This window comes from Drosophila rhopaloa, unplaced genomic scaffold, assembly GCF_018152115.1.
Source record: "Drosophila rhopaloa isolate 14029-0021.01 unplaced genomic scaffold, ASM1815211v1 contig_155, whole genome shotgun sequence".
NCBI lineage: Eukaryota > Metazoa > Arthropoda > Insecta > Diptera > Drosophilidae > Drosophila > Drosophila rhopaloa.
In genome coordinates, this window is record NW_025335034.1 from 4902880 (window position 1) to 4915936 (window position 13057).

The 13057-nt window shown below is 39.4% G+C and overlaps 1 protein-coding gene across 1 annotated transcript; it reads left to right on the forward strand.

Moving 5' to 3' along the window:
- Positions 1-2632: 2632 nt before the first annotated feature.
- LOC108048739 (kunitz-type serine protease inhibitor Hg1) lies at positions 2633-4283 on the forward strand. The gene is made up of 2 exons (XM_017129576.2): positions 2633-3008; positions 3712-4283. The coding sequence occupies exons 1-2, from the start codon at positions 2864-2866 to the stop codon at positions 3894-3896; spliced, it is 330 nt and encodes a 109-aa protein (XP_016985065.1). The 5' UTR covers positions 2633-2863; the 3' UTR covers positions 3897-4283.
- The last annotated feature ends 8774 nt before the right edge of the window (positions 4284-13057 follow it).

Sequence of the window (13057 nt, forward strand, 5' to 3'; positions counted from 1 at the left end):
TTCTCATGGTAGTGAAATCAATAGCACTGTAGAACATACCCTTTTTGTAGGAAATGTTTTAAGATGCCAAAAATATGAAGAAATTCATTTTTTAATACGGACTAAAAAATATTAAAGGTGTCACGAAATTTAAAATAATAAAGTATTCATGTATTTTATTTATACAGTACACTGAACAAGGAATTAAATCATCTGTGTTTAATTTAATAATTTAATATTACAATATTTTGGCAGCAAAAAATATATTTTGCCAGCCAATCTTATGCAACATTCTCGACTTCTTTAATTTTGCTGGTTCGAACGTGTACTTCATAACTTTTCAAATTGTAAAACTGTCGGCAGCACAGTGTAACTATTCGCACAGCACTTTTGTACAGTCCCCCAGCACAGATCAAAGTTATAATTTAAATAATTTATTAAGGTTGAACTTTTTGCGTGGCGGTCAAGAAGTTGTGCAAAGCGCCTTAAAGGTAATAAACAAAACTCTTTCTTTTTGTTTATGAATCGGTGCACGAAGGGTGGCGCAAAAAGGAAAAGCCGGAAGCAAATCATTGAAATGTTTCATTTCCTCAATTTGAGGTGGGCCAAAGCAAGGGGAAATCTTTTTTTCTTCGAGGCAAAGAGAACGAAAGCGGATTGGGAAAAAAATAATTCCAAAGTAGCGCAAAGCGAGCGACTATGGAACTAAAAGATTTGGCAGGAAGGGGGAGAACGGAAAGCAGGTGCATCCACAAAAGGTAAAATCTATGCAAAGAAAATTCTCAATATGCGAGGAACGTCAGCGCTTTTCACTCAATTTCAAACTGCAGAATCATTGCTCCCCCTTCTTTCACTCGACTCTATCCGCGTTTTTCGAATGCTTTTGTCCTTCGGCACGTTCAAGTGCAGCCATTAAATATCTTTTGCTTGAGTGGCTACAAAAATTGTGTGGAAATTAAAGACGACAAATCACAAAATCGCCAAATTGGTCAAAACAAGTAAAAAATCAAAAATTGTGGCCGAAACAACCGAAACGTGGCCAAGAGGATAAACTCGATGGGACCACTCTTTATACTCGCATTGTTTTTTTTAATTTTTTCTGTTTAGCTTTTTTCAGCTGACCTTCCGATCCCGATTGATTAGGACCCCACATTTGAGTATTGATTTACTCGCGCTGATACATCACGTATACGCACTGATGCCCAAGCTGGAGTGCGCTGCGACTGCGGGTCTTCATCCGCTCTTCCACTCGACTGACCTCGTATACCTTCTACCGTTTTTAGTTAAGACTTCCGATTTGTGTTTGGAGCACATCCCCTTTGGAGTTTCAGTCTTCCGTTCGCTGTAATTTTCATGATTTCCCCATCACTGGTTTATAAAAAAAGGGTTTCTATTAAATTGGACAACTAAGTATTAAAGTGAACTAAATTTTGTCTACACCTATTGTCTTAAATTTAAAATTATAGCGATATTATTAATTATATATTATAATATTATATAGATCAAATCTCTTGTAGTTGGTCAAAGTATAGCTTTGGGGAAAATGAATTTAATTTAATTTACTCTACAAATTCTGAGTAATGGTGAATGTTCGAGCGATTTTCCAGCTCTATAGATTTTAAATATATATATTTTTACTGATTTGTAGCTGATTTAAATATTTATTGGCAATTTCTTGTCTAGTCTTCCAGTCTGTGGCCATCACGAATAATATCATTGTGAGACGTTCTCGACATGCGACACCATTTCGCAAATTCTCTTTGATGCGTCAGAGCGCCCAAAATATATACACAATTGTTTTCTAATTTTCTCCCGGCGAATCCAATACGCTTGATGACCAAGGCGTTGGGGAACTTCTTTTATGCACGCAGCGCATTAAATTGAATTTTAAATGAAGATTGATTTTTGCGCTCGACCCGCAGCAATAGAAGCAACAAAAACCCAAAGGGAAAATGGGAAAAGGCGAGAGCCGATGCCAAAGCCACTTGCCAAGAAACCAAAATTGAAATAAACCAAAGAATAAAAAAAAGGGGGAGAAGAAAAACCCAAAACAAATGCTGCCCATTGTAATTAGAGACAATGGAAGAGCCATCCCTTGTGACTGCAGTCCGCGACCCTTTTCGCCTTCTACCCTACCCTCCGAACCCCCAACCACGCGGTCCTCTTATCTAAATTAATTCAAATGCCTGAAAGAAACACAAATAATTAAAATTAATTATGTGGAAAATATTCAATAAGTTGGAAATTATGCAAACGAGCGCAAAGTAAACGCCCCAAAGATAAAACTAAGTGCAATTTCGCCGTTCGTCGGTCGTTTCGGGAGCGTCAAACATTTTGTTGACCAAAAATATCTTCTCCTACTTAGCATTGATGGACACGGTCCGTTGGGCGAATGGCGGAACCGACGGATGGACGGATGGATGGATGGAAGGATGGTTGGATGAATGGATATGCGTATTAAGCATACCAGGCGATTGTCATGCTGGCAATGCTCGAAAGATTTTCCGAATTTTCGAAGCAGCCTGAGAAACTATTAGACGAATGGGAACGACTGGGCGAATAGTTCGCGTTCGAGTTAGCAACAATTTCCGGCATTTCGAATATAAACTGAAAACAGAAATGCGCCACAGCCAGTGAGTTCGTATCGGTTCGGTTGGATTTGTTAGTCGGCTGCACGCTTTTCTGCCCGAAAGTAGCGCAGATTACTTAAAAATACCAAAAACCGAACAATTGGAACAGCCTCAACTGGCGGCAGTTTCTCAGTTTCAGGCTTCCCGACTCTCCGATCCGGCATTCTCCGTTCGCATCTGGGGCGAGTACATCGAACAGCTGCTGCCGGTGGTGCTTCATTCCTCATTCCGCTTCTGTTGGCCGTGCGAAAAACATGAAATTGAAAATCAATCTGACGTTCCTCTGTGCGACACTCGTCGGCCTCCTGTCCATCATCCTATTGACACAGACCGCGGAAATCGAGGCCTTTGGAGGCGGCAGTTCGGGCAATGAGGCAGTGGTGTCATGCAAAGAGCTGAGTAAGTGTCTAAGAATGCCAGAGTTAATATTTTAGTTCAGATCCTACAAAATTTAGTTCCTATCATATTTCCTTTCAACTTTTATATCAAGCTTAAAAAATGCATTCGATTGATTAGCAGATTTTTTATAAATATAAAATGTTATTACTTTTTTGATGATCAGAATCTTACTAAACTAAAGTTTAGTGGATGACTTCCATTTCACAATTAAAACAAAATTGTTCAGGTGTGTTAGTTATAAGTAATTTTAAAGACCAATAAAACAGGAGATACATGGTTTTCCCGCTTAATACCACTCAATTTTACTTGCTCACGCATAATTCGTATATCTCCTAAATCTTGTTATAAAGTGACATTTTTTTAGGTAAAAAAAAATAATTAACTATTATTTGATGCAAAGGTAAATAGCAAGTCCATGCCTTAAGAACAAAATATTTCGATACATGCCAAGTTTCATCCGCGTGCTGGTTTTTTTTTTGTATTTTAGCCGGCCAGAGTCAATTTTGTCTGCGAAATTGTTCTATTTTTCCGCTTATGACTACAACGTGGCCAGGGAATTATGAAATATTCTGTCGTCTGCTTCGAGGCCCGTATAAACAAACAAACCTAATTGCACTTAATGAGGCCAGTCGCGTTGGCCAACCGAAACGTGAAGCATTTCCAGGCGGCGATTGATTAAATTGTGACTTTTGGATTCTTTCAGACAATGTGAACTGCTACGTAGGTCGAAATGAGGGAAACTTCTGCAGCAGCAAGGATAAGACTAAGGCCGTAACCCGTTGGTACTTCGACAAGGGCGTCTGCAAGCCGTTCAACTACAAAGGATGCAACGGCAACCGCAACCGCTTCTGCTCACAGGAGAGCTGCGACTCACGCTGCGGCGACTGATCGGCATCGGTGGATATATCCCTCCGTACCTAGTCGATAAGTTTGTACGCGTATGTTTAGACTAAGAGCAAATAGAGATCGCACCGCACACTAAACAAAAAATACGTCACTTAATTATAAATTCAGTTTTCGTGTCACTTTTAATATTCATTTAACAACGAACTTCTCGATTTCTATATTTTATTTCATTAACCTATCTTACAAAATTTAATTTAATTTAAACTCATTCATTAATCTTAATTATGTAGATGATTTTATTTATTCGCACATTTCGTTTTGGGCACATACATTTTCTCTGTTAAAATACTATTTTTCATTTCACCACACTTAACTAATATATTTTAGAAATTAAATGCTTTTACTAAGAATTAAATAAATAGCACATCAAAAAATAAAGAACTAATTTTTAAATGTTGACCATCTTTTTTTAAGTTTCTTACATTGTATAACCACATTATTTCTTAGTGCAGCCAAGTGTTTAAGTGTTTTTACCTTTGATCAAACGGATTTTGACTAAATGCCGCCCAAAAATAGACACTCAAATGTTGTAAGCTGTCAGCGGTGGATCGGCACTTTCCTCACTGTCAGGGCTGTATAAAAAGCCAAAAAAAAAAGGAAGAGGGCCTGGGGAAAAAATGCGCCAAATGTGCTAACTGTCAGTGGCATATCAAATGGCCCCTTGACATGGCACTGACAGTGTCGCCAAGATTGTGACTGCCACCCATTCCGCGGGCCTTAATGCTCATCGCGATGCTGACGTACTCCGGCCACTGATGCGGCTGGACTTTGTCAGGAAAACGAGGCACCACCCGCCAGATGGCCAGTGTCCCGCACATCAAAGAGCCGTCGGCCCCGGCCCTTTTTTGCGGCTATCGACTTACGGCTAATTAAAACGATCTACATCTGCATCGACCTGTTACCTGTTGACTAAACTAAACCGCTCATTCTGGAACAGCCTTAATTACACTGCCGGCATACGTCGGTTTTGACAGGCCTTTGTTTTGGCCAGGAGGTCGGAGGTGGGGAATATGACTTGATTGCTGTGCACAAACAAATGCCAATCAAATGCATAATAGCATCGACGAAACGAGACGAGACGCACAACATGACAGGCCACTGATGGCAGCACATTAATCCTTTTAAATGACAGCACTCAGGGTATTGAAAGAAAAAAAAATTGGGGGAAATTCCGAAAGAAATCCACACGAGGCATGTGCTAAAACTTCGCCCTCGATGCCGGCAATTTTCGCCAAAAAGGAACACAAAAACATAGGGTACGTTTTTGCGTAGACTGGTGTACGCTTAATTTCGACAGAGAAAATTTCGCAACGTGCAAAGAAACCGTACTTTTTTCGCCAGCAATTTGCATGAAATTAGTTTGCTTTCGGATCTAATTGGAAATTTAAAACGCACAAACGCACGAACACGGCAGACAAAGGCCACTTTGGCGCTATAATTGAAAAATGGCAAATCCACTAGGCATTAGCTCTTAGAGCCGAATAATCAGCGATTGCGCCATAAATGATGCATGAGCCGGAAAAAATGAAACCCAACGAAAATTTAACGTCGTAAAATGTTAAAGCCCAAAATCTGGGCGGACATCAAATCCATGTAATTTGATTATTTATCACATTTTTGTACATTTAACGACTCAATTGAGTTTTATGCGACCAAAAATCGGACGGAGGATGGTGGTGATGGAATGAAAATTTCGGGGTGTCTTTTCGATTCAGTTTTTCGGGCTTCCTGTAAAGTTGCAATTCCATAAAACCGAAAAAACGTAAACCGACGCCGTACTTTTTGGTCAATCAAAAAAGTTTCGTTTTCTGTGATGGGAAAACGGATGCGGCAGAACTTTGACAAAGCTCGCAAAAGTATGCTATTCTAAATGTTTTGCTTAGATGGAAAACAGAAATGTTGCTCTTGGTGTTCAGTGCACAGTGCCCCTGCCTGTTTGTTTGCTTGTTTGGATGCCTGTTTTCGTATTGCATAAATGAAAGTATACCATAAAGCAGGCTAAAGCCATGAACCAAAGGAATTCATAAAACGCAAAAATTGCTTTTGTTTGCTTCCACAAAAGTACACAAAGTGGGGACAGAGAAATCGTCCACCGCACCCATGGACTTGTATTTTTTATTCGTAACCCTCTCCCTTTCGTTTGGCTCCCTAATCTGTCTTGCATGTGTTCATATAAATTTTGTGTTTATTCGAGTGCATTTCCACTGCGACGCACACCCAGCCGCAGTCGGCCACGTTTAGTGGCCATGGCCAACACACACACCCACACACACAGGCACGACCATCCAAACAGCCAAACACCCGGCCAAACTGGATTTCCCCACTGGCTTTGGGGCTTCATTTCTGTGTGTTTTCCGGGGAGACAAAGGGCGAGCGGATCACATAATACCAGCTGCCCGGGTCAACTCAACTCCTGCAGTTGAGCTTTAACTATCTGCCCGTTTAAATAATTTTGAGGTGCTTCTTTGTGGTTAAGTCTTAGTTATGTTCTCGAACCATTCCCCCGAAGCGAAGCTCTCATCTGGGATTGAATTAAAATTCCTTCTCGACCGAAATAAAAACGAAAGAAGAAAGTTGCGAATGAAATTTATTGCCATCGACTTTCTAGCGACTTATAAAAAGTTTGCTTTCAGCAATGCTTCCACTGACTTCACCTTCAAAATGCGCGGCTTTGTCGGAAAGTGGGAGCTGTGGAAAAACTTAAACCCTTTGGCCAATTTAATTTCTCCGCTGTGGTTGTTGCTGCCTTTGTGTTTTCCACACAAATTGGTTTCTCATTCTGCTTGATTTCATGCACAATCTGGAGACGAGTTTCTTCAGGTGGCATACACAAACCCACACTCGAGCAACCAAACAGAGGAAAAAACCAAGGATATTGTATTTAATACTTCTAATTCCGATCATGATCGGAAAGTCAAAAACGCAGAAATTCCTTTTAAGTTTAGATTACATTGAGTTTAAGCCCCAATTTTGTTTTTTATGAAAACTTTTGCCGATTTCTAAAGCTTGGTATTCTTCTTAAGTTTTACAAACTTTTGGTAAAACTTAATAGGGTTTCAAAAGACAAAATCTATCCATTTATAAAAATCACTTAGCTTTAAACTTAAATACAACATTGAAGCCATCGAAAGTAAAAATCAAGCTATTTCCTCTTAAAATAAACTACTATGGAATTCACCTTTATAAATTTTTCAGATAATCTTTATTAATTTCACACATTCTATTTGAAGAAATATATTTTTCTTTCTGTTTACAAATACTTAAAGCAGTATCTTGGCACCTGCACGTTCTCTCAGACCACTTGACTTGTTATCTGCTTTTGGCCGATCAGCCACTTGCCACTTGCCACTTGCCACTTGCACTTGTTGCCACAAAAGCTTCTCAATAGATGTGTGGGCGTGGTCTTATCTAGACCGCTTTTTAGATATATATATATATATATATATATCCAGCCCCAAGGCACGCTCTTATTTATTTAGTTGGAATTGTGGAATTTTCGCGCTCCTCATGCTTGCTCACGCAATCGAAGTGTGTGACAAGAGCAAACAAGCTGGCGCAACTGCACCATTATCCAGCTGCACCACTTGCTATCCCCCAAACGCATCCTGCGCGATTTTCCCCGTTCGTACTCTGATCCTGTTCCTGGCAAAACACGCAAGGAGTGCCAGTGCCTGGCCAAACAGCACTCCACTGCAATTGTCTATAACATGTAGCTCAGGGGCTTGGGCTACTCTAGAGGATAGAAATGTATGTACTTCTTCGCATAGCCATAATAAACTAATAATAACAAGAAAGGAAAGCTAACTTCGGGCGGAGCCGAAGTTGAAATACCCTTGCAGAATATTCTGCAAATTATATTCTCCAAAATTATTCATATGATGCATTCTTAATACTCATAAAAAATCCCAACTTCCGAACTTTAAAAACACCAAAGTTATGGCATTTCCAATCGTTCAGTTATGTATATGGCAGCTATAGAATATAGTCGGCCGATCCTTATGAAATTTAATATGTCGGATTGATTGGGCAAAAAATAAAACCCATAGAAAATTCCAACTTCCTAACTTAACAAACACTTAAGTTATGGCATTTCCGATCAATCAGTTATATGGCAGCTATAAGATATAGTCGACCGATCATTATGAAATTTGGTAGGTCGGATTGATTGGCCAAATATAAAACCCATAGAAAATCCCAACTTCCTAACTTAACAAACAGCAGAGTTATGGCATTTCCGATCAATCAGTTATATGGCAGCTATAGGATATAGTCGGCCGATCCCGGCCGTTCCGACTTATATACTGCGTGCAAAGGAAAGAAGGGTGTGTGCAAAGTTTCAATTCGATATCTTTAAAACTGAGAGACTAGTTCGCGTAGAAACAGACAGACGGACAGACAGACGGACAGACAGACGGACAGACAGACGGACAGACAGACGGACAGACGGACAGACGGACAGACGGACATGGCTATATCAACTCAGGAGGTGATCCTGATCAAGAATATATATACTTTATAGGGTCGGAGATGTCTCCTTCACTGCGTTGCACACTTTTGACCAAAATTATAATACCCTCTGCAAGGGTATAATAAACTTTTTATTTGGTCTAAAACACATTTTTGTCTGCACCATATCGTAGTTTTAGGTGAGTTTTTAAATTGCAGCTGTAAAAACTTTTACGTCGGTGTTTTATAATTTAGCATTCTTGTATCAATGCTAAATATTTTAAAAATTAATTAAAACTGCGTTGAAACTTGTTGCTTTACAGACTGATTAGACTGACTTTATTAGTAATTCAGAAGCCAATATCCGACTAAAATCAATATACCTCCTCAAAGCAAAGAATTAAACTTATGAATTCAATTCATTAAAAAATGCTTATTAAAAAACATACCTGACAAAAAAACTAAATCAAAAGCAATTATCGACTACTCATTCTATTTTGTATAAGTTTACATTGTATTTAGGTATAACATTTTGTTTATAAGTAAATAGAAAAGAGAGTTCAACTCTTTTAAATGAGAAAAGTTTTTAAAAATGCATTCTACCTCCATAATTATTCTGTTTGCTACTTTTTTGTATACATATGTATATGATAGTTTATCTCGCCTTTGCTTTAGCAAAAATAAATTAAAATATTTATGCACATCCACATGGCGAAGCTAAGGAAGAGACTCGCATATTAAATTAAATATGAACCTACTCCCAATAACATCAACATGCTATTTCTATTTAAATTTCGCCTTGGGTCCATAGCTGCACGTAGAAGATAAAAATATATGTATAAGTAAGTACGAAAAAAGGAAGGTGCACGTGTGGGGGCGGGCGATTTGGGGCGTGGCAACAAACATATTGCTGACAGAGTTAAGCAACAGCTCTTCTCGCAGTGAATGAATGAGTGAATGGCAGATGATGCGCAAGTGTGTGTGCTGTGTGTGGGTGTGTGTGTGCTTGGGTGTTGACTGGCTGTGCGTGTGAGTTAGTGTTAAGTCAGGGACATTTAGTAATTCCGCAGGCATATCAAGGACAACGTACTCATAAATACCAAAGGCAAATGCCACAGAGGCAGCAGCAACAACAACTGCATCCTTGTCTCGTCCCCTCCCTTTCATTATCTCCTTCTCTTTTCCTCTCTCTCTCTCACTGGCTGTCTGTTTGTATTTGTATGTATGGAATTTTTAACTTCATTATCGAACCCGGCTACCATTTCTCCATCTTCTTCGCTTTTCTAAACACGGAGAAAAATTGGTCTAAGTCTAAGAAATATATCTCATTTCGAACACTTATGATTAAACTTTTTAGTATATATAGTGCAATAATTAATTGCTTTGATCAATTACTTTAATGACGTTGAAAATACTAGTCGATATCGATATTAAAGTGGTTATAAGTTATTGAGATTTTCATGATAATCATTCATTATGAAATATGAAGTACAAGAATTAATTACTTTGATAAATTAATTTAATATACTTCGTTGAATGTTTTCTATATTTCATATCAAATAGATATTAATGTGGAAAAGTAATTGAGGTTTTAAGGATACGACTATTAATCAAGACGTCCTGTAAATAAAAACGTTGCAATTGTTATAATTCTTCAAAATTACCTGGCGTTCCTGCCAGTGATAGTTAAAAATAGTCAGATACTTTATGGACCGCATTTCGTTCGCTATACTTTTTCCCGGTGTAGTCATTGTCTCTGCTCGCATTACTCAACATTTTTCGCAGTGCCAGGCTCAACGGCATGCATACCTAATGCCCAATGATGTGCACACGGGACCCTCGACGAAGACGACAAACGACGAGCCGCTTCTCCATCATTGTCGCTGCCAGTTGTCAGTCAGTCGGAGAGTCCGGGTGAGTGGATTTGGATTCCCGGGCGGATCCGTCTTGCAAGACATTTAAAAAATCATTAATCTCATTGCTGGCCAAAGGCAGCGGGAAACGAACGGTGGCGGATTGGAGACCTCTGCCGCCACTCGATGATCAACCACTGGCCTTTTCCTAATCCAATTGCTTGAAAATTTTTCACTTTTTGTACCCTATGGCCTGGCCCATAAATTCATTTGCTGTCCGCCAATGTTTTGTTATTTATTTGACTATAGCACGTTTTCCTGCGTGGCACTTTCTTCGCCTCGCTCGCCCCGCCCCCTTTTCGGAATCAGGACCTTAAAATGATATGCCACGCCCACAGCTCACAACTCGAAGTCTTACAGCTGTAGAACTGTCAGCAGTCGAGCGGCACCGAAACTGAAAGGGCACGCGATTTATAGCACACCTAGACGAAAGTTTTGCATGGGAGGAATGTATTTCGAGCACGTTTGCTCAATGAGAAAACAAATAGGAGGATTGGGATTGGGATTGGGATTGGGATTCGGATTTGGAAATGGAAATGGGAGTACGCGCACGCTTGAAAGCGACCGCGAGAATGGGAATTGAATTTATAGCGTCTATTTATTTGTGCGTATGTCAATGCCAAGTGTCGGTGGCGGCGCCAAGGCCGGCCACAGTGCGTATGAGTGATATTTGTTGTGGCTGGCTGCACGCGCTTAAAAGTGAAATTTAATTAATTATGTGCCGCTGCCTGGAAAATTGTATAGACTCTCTGGCTGGCTTGGAAACGTATGCAATGATTTATGGACATTTCCCCAGAGGACTGTGGAGCAATGATTCGTTTCGCTATTTTGTCTGTTCTGCTTTTCAGTTGTGTGTTTCGCTTTCGCTTTCTGTGTGCAATTTTGACGCGACGAGCGACTCAAAAGCGCAACATGAGAATTTATTTGGCTCACATTTGTCTTCCGCCGACACTCACTCACTTGCACCCCACCCCGCCCCCTTTCCAACTCCCACACTCACGTTTGCTGGCCCGCTCCACATGGAACATTATTAATAGTTCTGGTGGCGCCTGCAATACCCTGTCAAATTAATTTCAATTTAATTAAATTTTTTCAGTTCAGTCAAAGCCAAAAAATAAATGAAAATTTCTGTCAAATAAATGTTAAAAAATTGACTCATTGCAAAGCATTTGAGGGCGACGCGTTGCTGTTTTTGCAGCTCCTTCGGCGGAAAAGTCAGCGAAAAGGAATCACAGCTGCAGAAATATTTACAAGCATTTGTTTTGCACCCCTGAAGTTCGCAAGTGCGTGTGTGTGCGACGTTGGGAATTTCTCACGCTTGGCACTGAAGCCATTTTTCGCCGAATACCCAGGGCCGCTCCACCCCGAAAACCTCCCAAAACTTTGGCTTGAGCCATTTGCCACTGGAATAGTTCAGCTCTCCTGCTGCTGTTGCTCCTCCAGCGCTTTGAAATGCGCTCATTTATCAATATGTCAGCTGTTGTATAACTATTAATGTTGCCAGTACTCCACCTCCCTCTGTTTACTTTCGCAGGCTCGTGCAGGTACAGTCGGGGTTAAAAACATAGGTCAAGATAATTCACTTAATCATTTCTCGTATCAATTCAAACATTTCATGACTAAGAAACAGCACATCCTATAATGAGGTTTTATTGGTAGCAATAAAATACTTAATTAGTTTTAAAACTTTATTTTTATATTTATTTTCGTTTTTAAATTTTTTAATTACTTAACAATTTAAAAATGAATTTTATTCTTGAGTTAATTGTGTATTATGCATAATTCATTTTTATTTTTAACCAAATAATATTTATTACTCAATGCCAAAAATATATTCAAACAACAATCTTAACGTACAATTTAATCATATAAATCATCTTGATGAACTAATTATTTTATAAATTAATTTATTAAAAAAATTTTTTTAAAAATACGATAAAGGATATACAACATTCTCATTTAAGAAAGCATGGGTCCTACAATTTGGGTCACAATTGTACATAGCCCGTTGAGCAAACTCAGCGCGAAACTTAGAAGGCATCAAATGCGTTTGAACTAATTTACAGCAATTTATTTTCATTCCATAGCCCGATGCATCAAGTTGGTTTTTCGAGACATATCTCGAGATTAATGCAGAATGCATTAGCATTAATAAATGATTGCTTTCAGCTTGCCGTTTTCTTAAATGATTGACTATTCTGCCTTTTGGTCTAATTAATCGTGCAAGCCCAATCACATTTCAACGCTGCGTATGAGTCATAAAGGACTCTGGTAATTGAATATACGCACTGCTGTGATTCATTAAACAAAACACTCGTTGCTTGATAAATGCAACCAAAGTGCAAATAAATGCATTTACCTTTAAACGGATTACCCGCTTAATAGAGCAGACTCAGCGGCGGCCGATGGAAATTAAAAATGCTTTTTCATAAATCGGTGGAGTATGGGAAACAAGGGGGCTTAGTGCCTGTCAATTCTCTGGCTGCCTGGCATTTCATTTGATTGCAACAAATGGTGCTTCTGGGAGTTCGGTCTGGTGTAGGACCTCCGAATGTACCATATATATGGCAGACTCTTTTGTGTACATTTATTTTCGCTACCAGCCAACCGGCATTCTTGCCATCTTATTTGCTTGTCAAACTCATCTGCGGCCCCGGAGGGTAGAGCTTGTCATTCGGCATGTGGGCGAAAAAAATAATACAAATTATGGCAAATGGGAGCAGATTTTAATAAAATTCAGCAACAAAAACGCAATGAAAAATGGGAGCAGACAGGACGGAAAAA